The 22,694-nt window shown below is 38.2% G+C and overlaps 1 protein-coding gene across 7 annotated transcripts in view; it reads left to right on the top strand.

Annotated features, from left to right (window-relative positions):
• The window catches only part of C11H11orf80 (chromosome 11 C11orf80 homolog), a 71,659-nt gene that overhangs the window by 30,306 nt on the left and 18,659 nt on the right, over positions 1 to 22,694 (top strand). For 6 of the 7 annotated variants that reach the window (XR_007103868.1, XM_047516272.1, XM_047516270.1 and 3 more), the window contains 9 exons: positions 5,308 to 5,391; positions 7,798 to 7,853; positions 8,343 to 8,414; positions 11,169 to 11,364; positions 11,711 to 11,861; positions 13,907 to 14,053; positions 17,410 to 17,531; positions 18,246 to 18,356; positions 20,131 to 20,229. Coding sequence is in view for 6 of the 7 variants with exons in the window: in XM_047516272.1 (XP_047372228.1) it covers positions 5,308 to 5,391; positions 7,798 to 7,853; positions 8,343 to 8,414; positions 11,169 to 11,364; positions 11,711 to 11,861; positions 13,907 to 14,053; positions 17,410 to 17,531; positions 18,246 to 18,356; positions 20,131 to 20,229 (1,038 nt within the window). In the remaining variant the exon portion in view is untranslated. The remainder of the gene's footprint in view (positions 1 to 5,307; positions 5,392 to 7,797; positions 7,854 to 8,342; positions 8,415 to 11,168; positions 11,365 to 11,710; positions 11,862 to 13,906; positions 14,054 to 17,409; positions 17,532 to 18,245; positions 18,357 to 20,130; positions 20,230 to 22,694) is intronic. The other variant, XM_047516271.1, reaches the window with a different exon arrangement.

Raw genomic sequence — 22,694 nt, 5'->3', positions numbered from 1 at the left:
ACTCTGAAACTACTGATGTCAAGTAGCAATAAAAAGGTGATTCCAGTGAACCATGGAAAGCAATTTTAGAAAATGAGGTTATGTTTTTTAGCCAGTCTGAACAAGCAACAGTAATTCATATACCTATCATAATATTATTTAAGCCTCCTGACAGTTTGATGAGGTGGATATAACAAGTATCATCCCATTTTATAGATAAGAAATCTGAGATTCAGAGAATTTGACTGACTTTTCCAGGGTCATATGAGAGTTAAGTGGCAGAATTAGAACTTGAATCTATAGGTCATGTGACTCATGTAGGTCAGTGCTATTTCAATATTTATTCAGTCATTCAGAAACTTGTATCTATTCGTTAGTCACATTGAACCAGGGACTGTAGGTACAGAGTTCCAAGCCATGTTACTTAATCCCAAGGAACTTGGGGTATAAAGGGAAATATTGATGTGTAAGCAAATAATTACAATATAATGTGATATATGTCATGACAGAGGTGAGCACTGACAGCTGTGGCAGCTAAGAGAAAGAGTGCCTAACTCAAAGAAAAGAGTCCATGTCCACAGTCTTGATAGATGGAAAATCGGATGTAATGAATACAAGGAGTTCAGACACTTGTGAGAGAATAGGAAGTTGTTATTAGAGTGGTAAAATTTCTCTTGTTTTTCTCCTCATTGTAAAAGCAGTGTTTCCCTCAGAAGAATTGAAGTATGACCAAAGCAAACATTTAGAACACATATAATTTGGCCTATCGAGGAAGCTAACATTAACACCTTGGTACATCGTCTCACATCAGAGTTGGACATTTCAATTCAAGGTTTCCAGAATGGACCAGTTCTAAAGTATAGCCATGGAAATAGTTAGCTGAAAATAAATGGAAGTTAGAGTCCTTATCATTGAGACAGATGTTGCTTAGGCTGGTCATCTACTTGGTAGGCAGCAAAACACTGTCTTATTTGTGGTGCTAGGGATTGAACCCAGAGTCTCATGCATGGAAGGCAAGCACTGTACCATTGATCCATACCCCTAGGCCTTTGGTCATCTACTTGGATGTGAAAGTCAGGCTTGGAGTACAGAGAAAAACTGTGAGCTTAGTGACCAGGAGCAAGCTGGTGCTGGAGAGGAGAGGCAAAAGAGTAGTATAACCAAATAACATTAGCCTCAGGGAACAAGATTTTCCTCAAAGCATCTCTTCCTCTACATTACACTGTTTGTAGTACTGTGTAGCTGTTCAAAACACATTGGAATGAAGAAAGTGAAAAGAGAGGAAAGATTGCAAAAGATTTCATCATAAATACATCAGTTGGGGAGAAGGGTTGATTAGCAAACTTCAGGGCAAAGACTACTTAATGGTGACATCCATGAAAAACTAATGTAAATTAGCCACTGATTTGGGCATGTGAGGAAAATTACTCTCAAGGAAGATTGAGGAAAGCCTCATTTAGGAGAGATGTTGGGTTTTATGTTTATGCTCAGTGTGAGTCCTGCATCTTGGGGCTCATGAGGCTGGGTAATATGTCCCTCCAAAGCAGTCTGATTTTACAAGGTCTTCTGAACAGTCTTCTCCAAAGTTTTATATTTGTTTTTGTAATAATACTAAATAATAAAAAGGAGATAACATGCATATAAACATATAAGCACAAACATATCTCCATATTTGTATCTCTGTATCCATGTATCTGTCTACCTGCCTACCTATCAATCAAAGAGGGAGGGGAGAAAGTGAGAGAGAGACTGAGACATTCTTCAGGAGAGCAGTATAGGGCCCATGACTGTATCAGTTTATGTTTGCACATGAACTTCTAGCATATAATCAGACTTGCCTTTAGAGGTTAAGACTAAAACTATATGATTTTCTAGTGGTTTCTGCTGCCCAGACTGGCAGCATCTATTTTTTCATAATAGCACTTAAGTAAGTTCACTACCTCTATAGATGTGCCATGCTGGGGTACTGGGTTTCTAATATTCAACTATAAAAGACTCTCTTCTCTCTCTCTCTCTCTCTTTCTCTCTCTCTCTCTCTCTCTCTCTCTCTCTCTCTCTCTCTCTCTCTCTCTCTTTCTCTCTCTTTCTCTCAACAATCCTATGAGTAGATCTTAAAAGGGGATATTTGCTTTGGGTTAACTGTCTTGTGCTAAACTCTCATTAGATCATTTTATCCTTTCAGTCTGGGTTAGGTGCCAATTATCTTGTGTGTTCCTTTAGCACCTCATATACCTAAATTATAGAACTTTTCACTTTGTCATATGAAATGTCATATTCATATATGTCTTTCTCTTCTGAACTGTGAATTCTTCTAATTCAGAGATTGTATTATTGATCTCTGTAGGCCCAGGTATACATAATAAGAAACATTAGTGTTTTAAGAATAAGCAAATGCATACATTGAGTAGTTATATACAAGCATTTCCTGTCAAGCTCCATAAAATATAATGATGGGGGGCTGGGGATGTAGTTGAGTCATCGAGTGCTTGCCTAGCATATATGAGGCTCTGAATTCGATCCCCAGGACTGAAAAAAAATATTATTATTACCCTGTTCACAAGAAACATTGTGTGTGTGTGTGTGTGTGTGTGTGTGTGTGTGCGCGCATGCATGTGTGGTGCTGGGAATAGAACCCAGGGCCTCATACATGCTAGGCAGGCACTTTATCACTCAGCTATATCCCCAGTACTATCTTACCCCTTCCAGACAGAAAGTGAACGTTCTTGGAAAGACAGCATTGCACAGTAGTGTGTGAACTTCAGAATAAGTCAGATCTGGGTTCGAATCCCAGTGCTGCCACTAGCTGTGTATGACCTTGGACAAATTAATTAGCTTTTGGAGTCTCATGATCCTCTTCTGTAAAATTGGCATAAGTCCTGCTGTACATGAGCTTGTTGCTTGTACCAAGTGTTCAGTAAATGGCAGCTGTCATTATTATTAATTGTAGCCCCTCTCTGAGAGCTGCTTAATGAACTCTCACTTATTTGGTTACCTTACCATTAGCTATAATTAGCCCTCTAAGATATGCCCTATAATCACCAAGGTTATAAGATTTGAAGCTTTTCTAAGAAGTTGTTTTGAAAATGTTAAATACAGAAAATGCTTAAAAGAGACTATTGCTTTTCTCCTGTTTTTAAATGTTGTATACTAAAAATTCTTAAAGGATGTGACTATGATATGTATGCTGTAGATACTAGTTATTTACTACCATTAATGAGCACAGATAATCCTAGACTTGTTTCTAGAATTATCTAATATTCTCCTATGCATTTTCTAATAATTTTTTTCAAATTTATTTTCATTGATCTTCACCTATTACATAGTTCTTGACCATTTTTTCAGCAGATTCATAAAAAAATAACTGTTTACTCTTCTTTATTAGATATTTTCATTTCCTTCCTTCCTTCCTTCTTTCCTTCCTTCCTTCCTTCCTTCCTAGGAATTGGATCAAAGGGCATTTAACCACTGAGCCACATTTCCAGCCATATTTATTTATTTATTATTTATTTATTTATGTATTTATTTAGAGACAGGGTCTCCCTAAGTTGCTTAGAGCCTGATAAGTTGTTTAGGCTGGCTTGGAACCTGTGATCCTTCTGCCCCAGCTTCTGGAGCTGCTGGTATTATTCTTGCATGCCTGGCTACATTCTTTATTGTATTTTGGGATTTTTGAGCTCAGGGACAATTTTTATTCCACTAAAAATATATCTAGTACATGGCTCTGTATTTTCTGAGCCACTAACAAGAACTTGATGATTTCTGACTACACTTTCATTTTTCAGGACTTCATTTTCTAGGAGACTTTCTAACTCTGGTTTTAGGGACATTGTATTAAATATAGTGAGTCATTATAGGAAAATGGTTAATACTAAAGATTTCGAGCCAAATTGACCTGGCTAAATTTGAGTAAGTTGTTTAACCTCTTTGAAAGTTTTATTCACTTATAAAAAAGTATAGGTTACATATAAACCCTTTTGTGATGGTTAAGTGAAGTAATACAAGTAAGACACTTTAGCACCATTCCTAGAATAGAGAAAGCCATCATTTTTTTAAATGGTAAATCTCGTATTTATGGAAGTATCACAGTATATTGGGAAAGCATGGGCAATTAAGATTGGAAAGACTTAGGGTCAAATTCAGTCTATATCACTGAAGAGCTAAGTGACCATAGACAAGTTGCTTCAATTATCTGAGCCTTTTTTTTTTTTCAATCTGCAAATTGGGCATCATAGTACTTGGCTTACAGGATTGTTGTGAGGTAATGTACATATAGCACCTGCACAAAGCTGGTCACATTGTGGGCATTGACAGGTGCTATCCATTATTGCTACCATATGCAACATTTGCTTTCAGGTATGAGGATCCTTAAAACCATCCTGTAAGGTAGATAGGGTAGACATCTATAGTCAGACATGTTAATAAAGATGAATACAGGTAAGCATGTCATATAATGCCTCCCTTTCTTCATGCTGTCTTTCTAGTTTCTTTTAGTTTCAGCAGTTTCAGTGTCTTTGTTTGCCAGTCACTATTATAAGTGTCTCCATGTAGGTTTTATCTTTGTTCTGCAGATTAGGAAATGACATCCCGAGCAGTAAAGTGATTTTTTTATGGTAACTTAAAATAATTTTTACAGAGCTAATACTGGAACACAGGTCTTCTAATTTTTGAACTCACTCTATAGCTTTCCCTTATAGTCAGATAAATGTTTGAATAAATGAATTCGAGTGCCTGCTTCTTTGACTTCACTCAGAATCTTAATACAGATTGTCATAAAGTACATTAGAATAGCAGAGTTAAAGAAAGTTAGTTACTTTTCTCAGCTGTAATCTGAATTAATTTTGAATTTGTTCCAAAAGGTGGTTTTGACATTGTAGGTTTTGTGCTCATCTTTGCATGTGTATCCCCTGAAATTTCATGAAAGAGGTACTCTAACCTAAGAAATGATGGCTATTTAAATTCCCTTTTGTATATAATTCTCATTCTCAAAGATGTTTCTCCTTGGATATACAAAAAACTTTCTGAGGGATAGTTATTTTTACATTTTTTTTAATTTTGGGGGTGCCAGGGGCACTCAACCACTGAGTCACATCCCCAGCTTTATTTTGTATTTTTATTTAGAGACAGGGTCTCACTGAGCAGCACCTCATTTTTGCTGAGGCTGGCCTTGAACTCTCAATCCTCCTGCCTCAGCCTCCTGAGCTGCAGGTATTAGAGGTGTGTGCCACTGCACCCAATGTAGAGTTATTTTTATAGGAAGAAATATATTGAATTTGTTTGTGCTGTTGGGTTTGTATATGTGTGGTGAATGTTTTTCTTGCATTGTTACAGGTTGATGAAAAACCCAGAACTTTGATAACAGATTGTCTAGTCATAAAGCATTTTTTACGCAAAATTATCATCTTACATCACCAGGTAAGCTGTTCTTTTGCAGAATAATGCTTCTCTTGTTTAAGTCATATGTTCTCAAGAAACTTCTATTCTGTAGGACATGGAAGGTTATGATTTTCATTTTTTCAGTGGAGATCATTAAAGCTTTAATAATCAAATGGTTTTTGTGCCCTTCAGGCAATCCTATCCCTTCCCTTTCCTTCTTCCCTTCCCTCCCCTTCCCTTTGTACTGGGGATCAAACCCAGGGCCTCACACATCCTAAACACATACTCTGAACTATGCTCCCAGCCCTGGGTGTAGAGAGCTTTCTTTTGGAATCTTATTAGTATCTTCTTACTGCTTTACTGTATCACTTTAGATACCTGTTTTCCCTCTGTGCTTCATTTTTCTTTCAACTTAGGTAATAAATGTTATAGGTGATCACCTTCTTTTCTAAAGTGATTGTAAGAGCATATTAGGAAATTTGAGTATTATTTCCAAATTTGGATAATATTTTGAACATTGAAGAGCTAAAATTTTTATCATTATCTGTATTCTGTAGTTAGATTTATAAGAGGAATTTCATTAAGCATGTCACATAATTTCTCCTTTTCTTGTGCTGTCTTCCTACTTTTTCTGTCTGTCTTCAGCAGCGTTCACTATTCCAAGTGTCTCTATACACTCATTCATTTAAGCCTCACAACTCCCCTCACAAGGTAGGTTTTGTCATCACCAACCCCACTTTATAGCTGAGAAAACTATGGTACAGAGGTTAAGGAACTTGCTGGCTCTAGAGTATCTTGTTACCTTGTGTTACATAGAAAGAAAAATGTAGACTGGAAGGGAATGATTAGAACAGCAATGTAAATTGGAGAGAAGACAGAAAATCAGGTGAAGATGGGGCAAGAAAAAATGAAGGAAAAATACACAGGGTGATTCATTTATTATATTATCAAAAATAATAGAAATAAGATTGATAGTTCTGCTAGGTGCAATGGCACATGCCTGCAATCCCAGTGACTTGGGAGGCTGAGGCAGAAGGATTGAAAGTTCAAAGCCAGCCTCAACAGCTAAGCGAGACCTTAAAAGCAACTTAGCAAGGCCCTGTCTCAAAATAAAAAGTAAAAAGGGCTGGGGATGTGACCCAGTGGATAAGTACCCCTGGGTTCAATCCCTGGTACCAAGAAAGAAAGAAAAAAAAGATAGTCCCCTTAAAAAAAAAGAAGAAGGGATAAGTTGGAAGAATGGCAAAGGAGCAGAATTTCCTTATAATTTGAGACCACCTAGAATTGTAGTGTAGGACTTAATAAATTTAAGACTGATAATTTGAACACAGACAAGTTTTAAGTAAGTTTAGTGAGAGTACAGTTGAAAAAGGTAATAAAGATCAAGTGGAAAAAAGTGACAAAGTGTATACTTTTCATCTATGTTGTCAGAAATGATAGATTTCCTTCTTTTTTCAAGACTGAATAGTATCCCTTTGTGTAAACATACCACAGTTTCTTTATCCATTCAGATAAGCCAGGCACGGAAAGACAAATACCACATGATCTCACTTATGTAGGAATCTAAAACAATTGAATTCATAGAAGTAGAAAATAGAACGGTCGGTAATCACCAAAGGTTAGGTGAAGGTGGGAGGGAGGGAATATGGTCAGAGAGTCCAAAATTTCAGTTTGGAGGAACAAGTTTTGGGAATTTGTTGCTGTTCCAGAACAATCCAATCCTAGTGTATGAGGATTGGCCCCAAGGTGCTGTGAGACCAAGAAGGAGAGGCTGTGAAATCTAAGATTTGCATAAAGTACAAATTTATTTGGGGATTCCCTGACAGAAGTGTGGTTCTGGACAGCAGCAAAACCATTTGGAACCTAACAATTTGGGTCAGAAAGAGGGGCATATTTTGGGGTCAGGACAAAAGTGACTTCATTGTAGCTGGAATGTACCTGATTTTCTTAAGAACATATAAAGGAGTTAGGGTCTAGTCATAAAGCTCGACAGATGACTCTACTGGTTTTATTTATTATAGTTTACTGGGGAACTATAAAGGAAAGACCAAAGACCAAAGATTCTGGGGCAATCCTGGCAGTTATGACTCAAGATGGCTGGAGTCATGTCAAGCTGAATCTGTATAACTGCTCAGCAGGGGGACTATAGGTAATAATAATGTATTTCAAAATAGCTAAGAGAATAAATGTCAAATGTCTTACCACATAAAAATTAAGTTAGGTGATGGATATGTTAACCAACTTGATTTAATAATTTCACATTGTATATATGTGAAACAAAATATGTTCTACCCCATTAATGTATATAATTATTATTTGTCAATTAAAATAATATTAATTTTGAAAGTTAAAGAATATCCTTTTTCCCCTAGAGATTAGGTACAGAAGTTTTTAATCTCTATTCTGGCTCATATGAAATCTCATGCCTCATTTTTTGTGTTGCAGATCAGATTTAATTTCAGTGTAAAGGTGAATGGAATCCTCTCCACAGAGATCTTTGGGTAAGTCCTTAAGATAGTGCTCTGGCTCTGCAATTTTTCTCAGCCATTATTGTCCTATTTCTCATGGGTTCACAGTTTGATTTTTTGATCCAAAGTTACCTTGAAACTAATTTTGTGGGCATTTCTGCTTTGAAATGTCCCTTCACATTTTCCTATTCTGTATTAGCTTTTTTTTTTTTTTTTTTTTTTTTTTGGCGGTGCTGGGGCTTGAACCCAGGGCCTTGTGCTTGCAAGGCAAGCACTCTACCGACTGAGCTATCTCCCCAGCCCCTGTATTAGCTTTTAATGAGTAAACAGATTCATCTGAACCTCTCATGTTTTTCCCTTTCACTAGAGAGGGTGAAATTTAAAATTTAAAATTTCCATTTTTCCTTTGGTTATTTGGTTACTAAATTTCAGTAATCTCAGGGGTGGTAGTAATCATAGGCTGAAATTTGTATTAATCAGAGGTTAGTTTGAGAGATGGCTTAGCTTTTCTTTGCTTTGCAGGGCAGAGAATGAACCCATTTTGAACCTGTGGAATGGAATTGCTCTTGTTGTGAACTATCAACATTATGTGAGGTGAAAGCGAAAGCATTGTCCCTGTCCATGTTTTACTCCTGTTGTGAATGTGCATAGAGTTGGAAATGGTCTTCTTTGTCATTTATTTTATTTCATTATTTCTTGTTTTTTTTTTTTTTTTTTTTTTAATGGTGCTGGGGATTGAACCCAGGGACTTGTGTTTGCAAGGCAAGCACTCTACCAACTGAGCTATATCCCCAGCCCTCATTATTATTTTTTCCCTGTGCTACTGGGGATTGAGTCCAAGGGTTACATCCCCAGCCCTTTTTTAATTTTTTATTTTGAGATAGGTACAAATTGCCGAGGCTGGTCTTGAACTTAGAATTCTCCTGCTTCAGCCTTCCAAGTAGCTGGGATTACAGGTGTGCACCGAGTGCTCCTGACTTCTTTTTTAGACAAGGTCTCTGTATGTTACCCAGGCAAGTCTCAAACTCCTGGGCTCCAGCAGTCCCCCTGCCTCAACTTCCTGGGGAGCTGGGACTACAGATGTGCACCACCACACCCAGCTACCCTTGTAATTTCTATGTGCCAGGTTTCAGTTTTTCTATTAAAATATAGAAATAAGATTTTTAAGTTTTTATGTGGAAAACTGTTATTATTCCTAGCTCCTTGAATGTATTCTAATTGACCTGAGGACATATTCCTTCTCTCCAATCCTTCAAAAAAAAAAAAAATGATGGAACTCAGGGGTATTTAACCACTGAGTCACATCCCCATCCCTTTTTATATTTTATTTAGAGACAGGGTCTTGCTGATTTCCTTAGGACCTCGATAAGTTACTGAGGCTGGCTTTGAAATTGTGATCCTCCTGCCTCAGCCTCCCAAGCTGCTGGGATTACAGGCATGCGCCACCACACCTGGTTTTTCTTTTCTTTTATAAGTGAAATGAGACCAGCTCTACTAATTCCAGTCCTATTTAGACATGAAAATACTGTAGATTTAAAAGTTTACTTGAACTCTTGGCTATAGAGATAGTATGAATACAAGGGAATTTGTTGGCGGTTTTTTGTTTTTTTTTTGGGGGGGGCATCAGTCTTTTGCATGGGTTTGGAAATCATCTTGAAATCATCTCTCTCTCTAGTTTTGCCTCCTTCAGACCAAAAAAATGGAGGAAGTGTTAAATAATCTGGTCAGATAGAACCCTCTGTCATAGATTTCTTTGTTATCCAGCTACCACAGAGTCCAAGGTGAACATGAAATGTATAAAAAAAAGATCTAAGTGTGCTTAAGTTCAACTAATATATTAGTTGCATAAATGCAATGGTTTCTACCTGTTTATATGTCCCAAGCCAGCACCAGGAATCACAGATCTTAAACTGATTAAGTCCCATACTTAAATCATGCAACATGTATACCACTTATGGTAACTTAAAAAAAAAAAAGTTGCAGATGAACACTATACCTTTATTTTATTTATTTATTTTTATGTAGTACTGAGGATCGAACCCAGTGCCTCAAACATGCTAGGCAGGCTCTCTACCACTGAGCCACAATCCCTGCCCATTTTGGTAACTTTTAAAATAAATATTATGGCTGGTCATGGTGGCACATACATGTAATCCTAGTGGCTCAGGAGGCTGAGGCAGGAAGATCAAAAGTTCAAAGTCAGCCTCAGTAACTTAATGAGGACCTAAGCAATTTAACTAGACTCTGTCTCAAAATAAAAAATAAAAAGGACTGGGGATGTGGCTCAGTACTTAAGCAACCCGGGTTCAATACCCAGTACTAAAACCAAACAAATAAATAAATAATTATGTTTTTAGAGTTCTATTTTTTGAGGAAAGTAATAAGTGAATGATTAGAGCATTTGGAAGAACATATTTCCATATGTATACATATATATGAAAATATATATAAAGGATATATAAGCTCTAGATTATGATTTTCAGCATATTTTAATGAACCTGTGTCAATTTTGTTGAACTATTTATACAGTTGGAAACTTAGGACTTAAAGGGTTAAGCCTTGAAAAGACTGCCCATGATTCCTGTTTTCTTACTCTTGCCCAAATTACACCTCAGATGAGAATATTTTTTATTCTTTAATACATCAGTAACAAACTCCACCTGATATCTTCTTTAATGATCCTTTAGTGTCATCCAGTCTACAGGTAGACAACTAATTATCATAGCTTTACTGACAAGAGTTTTCTGAGTCAGTGTTTTTGGATGATGGATTGGTTTAGAAGGAGAAGAAAGGCTTACTAGTATTTCTTCTCTGTTTTCTAGAAAAGAGCTGTTGGAAAGTAAACAAGGACAAAATTTCACTAGATTTTTTCTAGGACAGAAAGTCTGATTTCTTTCTCACTGATCCTATTAAACACCAGTCTCAGACCTAGGTACAGGGGAAGGTGTAGCATGTGTGAGAATAGACATCTGGGTGTCATGGGGCCAGTTTTAGCCATTTGTCTTTCACAACCCCATCACACAGTGCTGAGCTTTGAATGATCTTGGAAACTTCTGCTTGGAACAGAGTGATCTTAGTGGGGGAAATATACTATGGAGAATAAGAAACTGCCAGTAAAGACGGGAAAAATAGGAGTTTTGATATTATTTCTGAATTGCCAAATTTTCTTCCCTTTACATTGCTGTGATTGCCTAAGTGAGACACAAGTTACTTAAACCAGTGAAACTGATATGGTAGGTTATATGGTTGTGCATATTCTAGAGGTTATAAAAGGAATTTTTCAATGCCTTTTAAAATAATTCCTTAAGAGGAAAAAAAGTTAAATTTGTCTTGTCTGTTTTCTGACAGTAGACCAAAATTCATTACAACTGAATCACACTGTAGCAGAATCCACCCTGTTCTAGGACACCCAGAAACACTTTCCATCCCTGATGATGTGGCTGGTATGGGCTTGTTGGGTAAACTGATACTGACCCCAGTCGCTGCTCTGTGCCCTAGCCCAAGGGTCTTTTCCACCCAGCTGAACAGGATTTCTTCAGTTTCCATATCCTTTTGATGAAAAGTTCCAGGCAATTGTCTTTGAAGATGGGTTTTTACATCCCAATTTTAAGAAAGCCTTTATATATTACCTAGAAGAATGATGATTTGTATAAAAACATATAATCTGATATGAAAGCCAAGTAAATTTGCCAGGAACAGAGAACTATAAGTGTGATACATATGCCATGCATTTTTCCTGTAAACCAGTGTGGCAGAAGCACGGTGCAAGAAAGAAAGATGAGGCTGCAAGAGCAGTTGGGAGTTGACTAACAAGTGTTTTCTTTGTTCTGTACAAGTGAATACACAGTCTTAGAAATTGAAATTTTGGCAATTTTCTTTAGCGTCTATACATATTTCTATATGGACCTTCTGGTCTGCCTCTGCTATTGTCAAATCAGGAGCAGCCCAGTACCACTGTCTTGAAAGATATTTGTTATTTCATTGACTGGAAGAAATACCACTTGTGTGTGGTGCCCAATTTGGATCTCAGTTTGGATGGAGGTATGTCTCCCTTTTTGTTGCACAGAAATTCAGAACGTGAAGAACGTTAGAGAAATGAAGGAAATATAAATAGCAGGTATATATAGAGATAGGACCCAATGATCTGATGGCTTATTCTGGGGTGTGAGGGTGGGATTCTGGTCCAGTTTGAGGATTCACTTGGAGTGAGGCAAATGTATCAGACAGGCAAAACCCAATCAGAGTCTGTTTCATCACTGCAGCTTGATGCTGGTTCTCGCTCACTTCTGCTCCTTCCTCTATTCCTGGTCCTTCTTCTAGGGACTTGTTCAGAGGGTTTCTGTTTACCTTAATCTGTTGACGCAGGGGCTTTAGAAAGTTGAGTAAGGGAGCAATGACTTCCTTGAACGCCTGTGGAAGAGAAATACTTCCTAATGAAAAGAGAAAACCCATGTAAAATAATAGAAGAAATTAAAACACAACATAAATGCAAGACATGATAATATTAAACCTATAAAGCTAGTTGTATTATTCATGAAGGGCTGAACATGTTAGCTTTGGGTAGTTATGCTAAAAGTTGGATGGTTAATAAATGGACCAATAAATAAAACTGGGAAATAAGACTGTGCAAATGCCCAGGAGGTTTATCATTCTGAACCTGACTGTTGCTGACTAGAATCCTTTGAAATTTGGAAGGTAGTCTGGTCATTTGGACCCTAGGTAAAATGAACAGTAGACAAGAGGTATTTCTAGCATTGTGATTAGCACAAAAAGAAGGAAGTGTCCTGGAATGAGGCGGTGGTCTCTGGGGAATGACAAAATTTGCACTTAGTAAGTAAGCCTCCAGTTAAGGTTCTTCTTCTCGAGTGGGTAGTTATTCCAGAGGATGGCTCTGAGAGGAAGTATCCTTGGACAGGATCTCTGGACATATGTAGTTTGATGAGGAAAGAATGTTTGGTCTTAACAGATGGGATGTCCTGCTTTAGAATTTTGAATAGAAGGATGGGGCTGGGGAGATAGCTCAGTTGGTAGAGTGCTTGCCTTGCAAGTACAAGGTCCTGAGTTCAATCCCCAGCAGTGCAAAAAAAAAAAAAAAAAAAGAATAGAAGGATGACCTAAGTGAACTTCTAGGGATCTTGGTATCTTTTTATCTCTTTGATTTTTGTTTTCAGACTTTATTGGTTTCCTTTATTTTTCTTTTGAATATATGATGCCTGAACTTTCTCAGTTAACTTTGAAAATGAGTAATGTAGAATATGTGCCCCCATCTCCTTCCTTTATTTCTCTAAAGGTCAGAACAAAGATTCACATGAAGGGCTGGGGATATATCTCAAGCACAAGGCCCTGGGTTCAAATCCCCAGTACCACAAAGGAAAAAAAAAAAAAAGGATTCACATGGAGGCACTTTTCTGTATGGAACTATAATGTAGAACTATCTTGATACATTCTATAGGATCCAGGTGCTAGAAAGTGACCACAAGGCATTGGTTTACTTGGGAATACAAATATATGGTGTTGGGATTAAGAGCACAGATTTTGGAGTCAGTCTGGCAAGGCCACAACTCAGTTCCACCACTTAACTGGCTCGTAATGAGAAAGATATTTAACCTGTCTGTGCCTCTTTTCTTATCTGTAAAAGGGCATAAGAATATAGGTTCTATGCCAGAGTGTTGTGAGATCTAAACATTGTGATTGTACATGAAAAACTTAATATGGTGCTTGGCATATAGCACAAGTTAACTGTTATCACAAGTTAGCTGCTTTCATTATCATTACTCAAGCTTGAATCAGACGTCTGTCTCTTACTAGCCAAACCTGCCTTAGAAATTTGTATGAGGAATAAATCAATTTATTGTGGAATGCTTCCAGGTAAATGCCGAGGAGTATTGTTTGATGGTCTTCTTGTGAGTCATTATTATTTGCTTCTATCATGTGGATTGAGAAACAAGTTCAGGAATAGAATTGAATGTTCAAATGTAGATTCTTATTCTAAGCTCCTTTTTTGTTCAGGATATAAGTTCTTTAGTCAATTAGCATTTGGGGGGCTTTACTTACCTTAGAAATTTGTGTAATATCTTGTCCTCTAGATTTGGTGCTTCCAGATGTGAGTTATCGGGTGGAGTCCAGTGAGGGTGATCAGTATCAGAATATGGATCCTCAGAGACAAACTCTGCTACTTTTCCTCTTTGTGGATTTCCACAGTGGATTTCTAGTCAAGCAAATGGAAATCTGGGGTAGGTACAGAATAGGGCAGCCAGCTTGGGTGTTCCAAATGCTAAGAGGATAAAGAAAGGGAAACATTGTTTAATGCATATATCTGAATTATATATATTTATGTAGAATAAAGAATTCCAGTGAAAAGCCTTGCTTAATAAATTAATAAATTACATGCTCTATGGAAAAGATCTGTATGTTGATGCAGTACTTAAATAACAACATTTTGGTATTTTTGGTTGGCCAGAGGTCAGCAGACACTTTCTAAAAATGCTCCCAGGCAGGTATATTAATTTAGATCTGTAACTTTCAACTTTAGTTGCACAATGTATTACCTGGCAAATGTCCAAAATGTGTATGGAATAATGGTACACCTGTAATCCAAGCAACTCAGAAGGCTGAGGCAGGGGGGTCATAAATTCAAGACCAGCCTCCACAACTTAGTGAGATACTGTGTCAAAATAAAAAGTAAAAATGACTGAGCTCAGTGGAAAGGTGCCCCTAGGTTCAATCCCCAGTACAAAAAAAAAAAAAAAAAAAAAAAAAGCCCAATTCTAACCCCAGAAATGGGGTACAGTTATTGGGGTTGTTTTTGTTTATTTTGTTTTGTTTTGTTTTTGGCCTAGGGCCCCAGGCATGCTAAGCACATGCTCTTCCACTGAGTCACATACCCTGTCACATTTTTTAAATCTTCTCAGGTGATTCTGGTGTCATCTGAATGTCCCCTCTTAACATTTTTTTAAAGCTTCTCAGGGATTGTGGTGTCATCTGGATGTCTTCTCTTAACATTTTTTAAAGCTTCTCAGGTGATTCTTATGTCATCTGGACTTCAGAATTCTTCATCACCATACTGCCTTTCTTTTTTATAAAAAGTTGAAAGGGCTTGGAAGGCAGACTGCAGGGAGAATCTCACAGCCAATCATAGCAAATAACTGGCACCAGTCTGCATGAGTGTTTCTGATCTGGAGTTGTAAGTAATAGGGCCTCACTAAGTTGCTGAGGCTGCCCTCAAACTTGCATAGTTTTCCTGGGCTCGGTTTACATCTCTGAGGAACTGGTGTTCTTTGATGCCCTGTTCTGTTGATTAAAGCCAGGGGAATGGAAATAGAAGAGACGGAGACTTATGAGGCTGCAACAAGGAGCTTCAGGTGAGGCTACCTGGGGCAGTTCCTGTCCTGTGCACCCAAAGAGGCTGATAAGAGAGGCAGTTTAGTACTGTGGAGAGGACTTAAGGTTAGAACCAAGAGAACTGGGTTTACTTTAAACTCTGATACCAATTTTCTCAGTAGTATTTGAGAAGCAAGTCACATAAATCATCTGAGCCTCCCTTTTCCTATCTGTAGTGTGAGATTGTCAGGCTAGGTAATATCAAAGCCACTCCAAGGCTAAAGATCCTCCTAGGACTTAAGATCTGCTACCTTCTGGCATTTTTTTAAATGTCTACCAGAGGATATTGAAGCCTGGTAATCATGTTCTGAGTCTTCTCAAATATACCTTAAGAACTCATTGATGTCATTCTTATAGTACTATGATAATTTATAGACTTCTATTTAGCTTGACTCTGAAGGTCTGCAGTGTCTCAGTAGTTGTAATGAGTATTGAATTTAAAAGAAATTCATCACTGCTGCTAGGCAGTGGCAGACACCTGTAATCCCAGCATTTTGGGAGGCTGTGGCAGAAGGATTACAAGTTTGAGGGTAGACTCAACAACTTGGTGAGGCCCTATCTCAAAATAAAAAAATATGTAAAAGAGTTGGGCATGTAGTTCAGTGATAAAGCACCCTGGGGTTCAATATCCAGTACTAAAAAAGAAAATAAACTCCACTTATATATGATTTATCAAAATGCATAAATGCATTCTACTGTCATGATAACTAATTAGAACAAATTTTAAAAATTTTTTAAAAATTCATCACTATATTAGTAAACATAGCAAGTGTCTTTTTAAATCTTATAATCTGGCAATTTAGAAGTAGCCTCTAAAGAAGATACAGTGAGAGGAGGTAGATGCAGATACACTAATTTTACCTTGTCTTTCTCCCTCTTCCTTGTATCCTTGAAAGCTTTCTCCAGAGCTGCTTCTTTTAGGAAACAGATTGTTCAGAATTACAGCCTGTTTCCATGCATCTTTTTAAAAATCACTTCCTTGGCCTTTTGCCCACCTTGTCATGGTAACTTTTCTATGATTAACTCATTATTTTATACAATGTCAGAAGCATCTGGTGGTATCAGCAGTTTTAGGAATGAACTTTGGCTTCTTAATTAAATGTCTGCTTTAAAAGGAGTCTGATTTCTTGAGGCTTTTCTTAGGATCAGACTATAGAACATGCTAAATCATCATAGCAACAGCATTATTTCCCCTTTGAATACTGCATGTACATTTCAAAACTCTTCGTTTCCACTATCCCAGTTTATCTACACAACATATCTGAAAGAGCATATTTGAACTGAGAAAAGTGAAGTGACCCAGTCACCACTAGTTGGTGGTAAAAGTGACCTGAAATCTATGTTCTCCTTATTCTAGTTCCAGCTCCTTTTGGGTTCATATTTTGCCTTCTCTAGAAGAAAAGCATCATGGTAGGAAATGTTCCTCTGGCTTTCATTTTTAAGGCAGTCCTAAGAAAAGCCAGTCAGCCTCAGGCTGCTTCACTGTGATGTCTTTGAGCAGAGTAGTCAAAGAATAGTAGAGGAACACTGAAAATAGAAATATTCATTAACAAGCATTTTCTCCAGGTTCCCAGTAAAGTGGATTTGTCTTTCTTTCTGCTGCATCGGAATCATTAATAATAGCCCATATTTTGGTGACATATTTTTGCCCATTGTTCTTACCTGTCAGCTTTTCTGAGTGATGGTGATCAGAGGTACCTGTGGTTACTTAATGAGAGATCATCCTCCATTTAAAAGGGCCTCATACCAATAATTCTCAGGCTCATCTTTGTGTTAACCTTTCCTTTACTGCAGCACATGTAAAAGAAATGACGTGCTGCTTATAGTGGCTTGCCTCAACAGTGATGCTCAAGTAGGAGTGGAGGAGGGTTAGACACACTCTCCTGGAGATTTTCATCTCTCTCTTTCTCCTTCTCTTTGGGAGTCACCACTATCATTGTGTATAGCATGCATTAAGCAGGATCCTTCATTTAGTTCTTCAAAAATAATGTAATTCTTCAGTTTAATTTTTCCTGAACCTTCTTTTATTCGTAAGTGGGAATTGGGTAGATTTGCGAGTTGCTGGGAGGAGTTCATCTAAACGAAAGCAGATAGGCAGAAATGGCTGCTGCTTCCATGAGGCATCCTCCCTCATCCCAGCCCTGACTCAGCACACTAGAGCAGTCTGGAAGTCATCCTCCTCATGGTTACCAGCACTCTGTCCTCTTAGGAACCCACACTTTGCTCACAGCCCATCTCAGTGCCATCCTCATGGAGAGCCGCAGTACAGTACGAGATGCCATCCAGACAACGGTGGACCATGTCTTAGAGCAGCATCACCAGGCTGCCAAGGTAATAGGAGACTCACAATTTCTTTCTAAGAAAAAGAGAGTGTAGAGCAACAGGGCCTCAGACCCCCTGCCCCTTAATGCCCATTCCTTCCTCCTCTGCCACCTAGAAAATGGTGTAATGCTGCATCCAGCCTAGGAACTGAGGCTTTCAGAGTCACTGCAGCTAGCTTGCTTAGTTTTATCTCCTTCTGGGTGGGTTTGAGTAAATTGGGACAGAAATAATATAGAAAAATGACTGATACTGTGTCTCTTCCTAATCTGTATATTTCCCTGTCCCATACATGCTCTGGACCTGAGGCTTCCCTAAACTTTACCTTCTTCTCCTGCTTTCCTAATTCTTTATAATGCCACATTCTCCTCTCACCTGACTTTCTGAATTCCTCCATCCTGCACACTTTTGGTGAGATATTTCCTACTTTGTATAGCTCTCTTTTCAAGGAAAAAAACAGCCATCCTAAGAGAGAAAAATTTTGAACTTAAAAAAAAAAAAAACAGTAAGTTTACCTGCTCTGTTGCCCTGTGTCTTACTGCCTTTCTTTTCTGTATGTGCATCTATCAGTAAGTCATATCTATGGAAGGAGAGAACATTTTAAAAAATTATTTTAAACCCTGATATGTCATGATCTCAGTAAGAATTATTGTTAGGGGGCAGGGATTATCTAAACCAGCAGTCTGGGATTAATGTGGTCTCCCCCTCACTTGTTATCTTCTCCAGGCTCATCAGAAACTGCAGGCCTCACTCTCAGTGGCTGTAAATTCTGTCATGAGTGTGGTGACTGGAAGCACCAACAGCAGTTTCAGAAAAACATGTCTCCAGGCTCTTCAGGTAGTAGGAGATTGGGGAATGCTTAAAAGTGCCATGGTTGCTGGGTATGGTGGCTCATGCATGTAATCCCAGCAACTCATGAGGCTGAGACAGGAGGATCAAAGCCAGTCTCAGCAATGGCGAGGCACTAAGCAACTCAGTAAGACCCTGTCTCTAATTTAAATATAGGGCTGGGGATGTGGCTTAGTGGTCGAGTGCCCCTGAGTTCAATAAAATAAAATAAAAAAAGTGCCAGGGTTTTCATGACATCCTATTACCTATCTTTGTACTCTGTTGTAATATGTACAGTGCTTTTAGAAATATCTTTTCATTTGCTTCTACTCTGATTCTACATAGTACCAGGTCTAAGTGTTTTAAGAAGTGTTAGTTGAATGAACAGTAATGTTTACTATTTTATAAACAAGAAAAGTTATTTAAGATCTCTGCTTCCTTTAGGTCACATGGCTATTTAAGAGAGAGCTAGGATCAGATTTGTGATTCCCAATCCCTTGTTGAAGAAATCTATGCTACTTCCTGGTGACAGAATGCACTGGAAATAACTGAGCAACCATGCATTATATGTATGTGATAGTACAGAGTGGTGTAGAGAGTACTGGAATCAGAGGTTTGACTTTGAATCCTGGTTCATTTATGTACTAGCTATGTGGACTTAGGCCTACAATTAACTTTTCTGAGCCTTTTCTACAAATTGGAAAAAATAATAGACCCTCATAGGGTAAGGACTGAATGTGTGCTATCATCTGATTTTTGTATCTCCCCAAAATTCTTACATTAAAATCCTAACTGCCAAGGTGGTGATCTGAGGAGATATGGAGCTTTGTGGGAATAATTAGGTTAGGTTCTATCATGAATGAAATTAGTGCCAATGATGAAAGATGTGCCATAGAGATCCTTGGCCTTTCTGCAAGTGAGGACAAGGGAGAAGTAGGCAGTGTGCATACCTCAAGAGGGTCTTTACCAGAACCTGACCATGCTTGGCACCCTAACCTCATATGTATATATATGAGGTTATGTGTATATATATATATACACACACATATATATGGTGATAGCTTGTTATTTTGAATTATTTCCAAAAATGTATTTCTATAAGTAGAATTACTGAGTCAAAGGGTATAAGTAGTACATTTTATCATAGCTTCACCTTTCTGGATCATGTGGATAACACCAGGGTAGTTAGAAGAAGCCTAACTTTTGTTCTACTTGTGACATTTTGGGTGAATCTTTTCTTTTTGAATTTCAATTTTCTCATCTTTAAAATTAGTTTTTTTGTATTGGGTGATTACTCTGGCCCCCTTTAATATCCTGCAATTCAATATTATAAAGTGTCAAAGGCTGTTACTCATTCCTGTGGGTACAGACTATACTCTTTGGTTCCTCTCCTCCCTAAAAGGATTGTCCGAGGAAGAGCTCTTATATTGGCCTAAATGGTTCATAGGAGCCTCTGCTCTCTTGGAACTTACTTTATATAAAAGCTGCTTCATGAACAGCTGGATCTCTGGGATACTTATTTTCTGTAGACATGGGAGAACCAAGATCTCAGCTAAAGAATCTTGCCTAGGCAACAGAAACAGTAAGACACATGGGAGCCATAACTACCTGTGTCATCCAAGTACCTTAGGTGTTTTTCCTGCCTCTCCTGCTCACATAGAGATGAAGGAAACTCTGAACACAGTGTGAGGAAGGTCATTGTTCTGTGCATCCTCCTCTCCCCATTTAAATGTCCTGTGAGTACTTTCGGAACTTAGCACTTTCTATCTCTGGCCTATTTTAGGCAACTGACACACAGGAGCTTGGGACCAAACTACACAAAATATTTCATGATGTCACCCAGCACCGATTTCTTCACCACTGCTCATGTGATGTGAAGCAAGTAAGTGTAAAGTAATAATCAGTACTTTGGTTGACAGCTTCCATTTTAATGTGTGGGATCCTGAGTTCAGGGTGTGGGATCCTGAATTTAGATTGTACAGTCTAAGGCTATTCTTTCATCAAGGAAGCCTTAGGTCTAGAAAAACTTTGTAGAATAAAGTGTTACATAGGGATCGAGAGCATGGTTAGACATTGCTTAAATTCCATTTCTGCCACTGTCATTATTATAGAAGTTATTTAACCTTTCTTCAGCCTCAGCTTTTACAAAAAATGTTTTTTTTGTGATATTAGGGATTGAACCCCGGGCCTCAAGCAATCTACCAATGAGCTACAGATCTAGCCATTTTAAAAACTCTATTATTTTAAGACAGGTCTCACTATGTTGCCCTAGCTGACCTCGAATTTGCAATCCTCCTGCTTCAGCCTCCCAAGTTGTTGGGATAATAGGCATGTGCACTGCATCCAGCCAAGTCTCAGGTCCTTTATCAGTAAAATAGGAATGATGCATGCCCAAAATTATTGTTGTGAAGCTGAATAAGATAATGTATGTAAAGTGGTAAGCACATAGCTAATATTACAATGGTGATGATATGGTTTGATTCTCATATTTAGTTTTGACTAATAAAAAATACACCTCCATCTGTTCACCCTTCTGGATGCTAGAGATCTAGAGTTGCATCAGTTAAGATCTCTATCCTCAAGGAAGTCAAATAGCTTCCACTGGTTTTGTGTTAGACTCCTCTAAGAGGGTAAGGGAGATCATAACTAGAAAATTCTGAATATCTCCCAATTTTAGGTATAGCTGGTAGTAGTAATCCAGCTGAAATTCCACCTTTCTGACTTTCTTAACTCTAACCAGTAGGATTGACTCTTCTGGAGCTAAAGCATAAGATAAATAAATAGAAGAGATTAAAGACAAAATTATTACACAGTTGTTCTGGCCAAGATGGGACTAGATTTGCTTCCTGCCCAAATTAAGAAAAATTCTAGACACAATATATGCAATGGCTCTCAAGATATTAGATATCAGACAATGAGTGGAATAGTCATTTGCAAGAGATGGAAAACAAATTTGATTTTGTTTCATCAAGCAAAATGATTGCCCACAGAAAACTGGTTAGGTAATGTATGGAGGACAGAGAACAAGGAGAGGGAATCCAGACAAAGCTTGGTGGTCTCTCTAAGTTAAATAAGTGAAACTGGGAATCCAGGGATACTGTCTCAGTCTGTTTTATGTGGCTATAACAAAATACCCTGTGGCCGTGTATTTTATAAAGGAAATAAGTTTGTTTGGCTTATGATTCTGGACGACTAGAAAGTCCAAATGGCACCAGGAGGAATGGTGCTCACCTATAATCCCAGGGACTTTGGAGGCTAAAGCAGGAGGATGGCAAATTAATGAGACCCTATGTCAAACAAAAAAAAAATGCTGGGGACCTGAGGATGTTGTCAGTGTTATGATGCCCCTGAGTTCAATCCCCAGTAGCAACCCCCACACACACACACAAAGAAAAGAAGAAAGAAAGGGAAAAAAAGAGAAAGTTCAAATGGCATGACACTAATATCTGGTGAGGGAGAAAACAACAGTCTGGGGAGGAGTTAGGCTGTAATCTTCTCTGCCAGACTCAGTCCACTTCATGAGATTAGCATTAATGGCTGGTCTCCTGAGACAGTCGTGATCCCGTTCCCTCCCACCAGGCCCGGCTCCTAAAGGTTACACCACAGTTCAGGACTATCACACTGGGCACCAAGCCTCTAACATGTGAACCTCTAGGGAAGGAACCTTATCCAAACCATAGCAGATGCCAAGGCAGCTAAGTTTTCAGGGAAGAGTACCAAAGAGAAGAGAACTCTGCACAGAAAGAAAGTCCTGGATATCTGCAGTAGAATTCCCCCTCTATATTTAGTTGAGTACTAATCAGCTCATTTCTGTGAAGAAACTGTCCAGGTGAAGAACCACTCAGAAGGATTAGAGGGAACAATATGCAGAGCTTACACAGGGCTACAGACTGCTCCTGCCATGCAGAAAGGAAAACCTCGTAATTTGTGGAACATCAGGTAGAATCCTAAGAATACTAAGAAGAGTCTTACTTAGGAGGGGAGAAAAGTGAAACCTACAATAAACAGTCCTCTGTTGCTGTCTAACAACATTTGAAAGCAGAAGTAAGACCCAAAAGCATCAAATGTTTTCAAGTAATTCAATGGCATTACAGAACAAAGTTCAAGAATACTTATAGGAATAGCCAGGTGCATTGGCACACACCTGTGTTCCCAACTACTTGGGAGCTGAGGCAGGAAGATAAAATATTTGAGATCAATTTCAGCAACTTAGTGAAGCCCTGTCTCAATAAAATCAAAATAAAAAGTAACTGGAAATGTAGCCCAGTGGTAGAGTATTTGTCTAGCATGCACAAGGGTCTGGGTTCAATCCCTAGTACTGAGGAAAAAACACCCAGAACCCACCAA

Source organism: Sciurus carolinensis, chromosome 11 (genome assembly GCF_902686445.1).
Source record: "Sciurus carolinensis chromosome 11, mSciCar1.2, whole genome shotgun sequence".
Lineage (NCBI taxonomy): Eukaryota > Metazoa > Chordata > Mammalia > Rodentia > Sciuridae > Sciurus > Sciurus carolinensis.
This window is presented reverse-complemented; position numbering and strand designations above follow the sequence as displayed.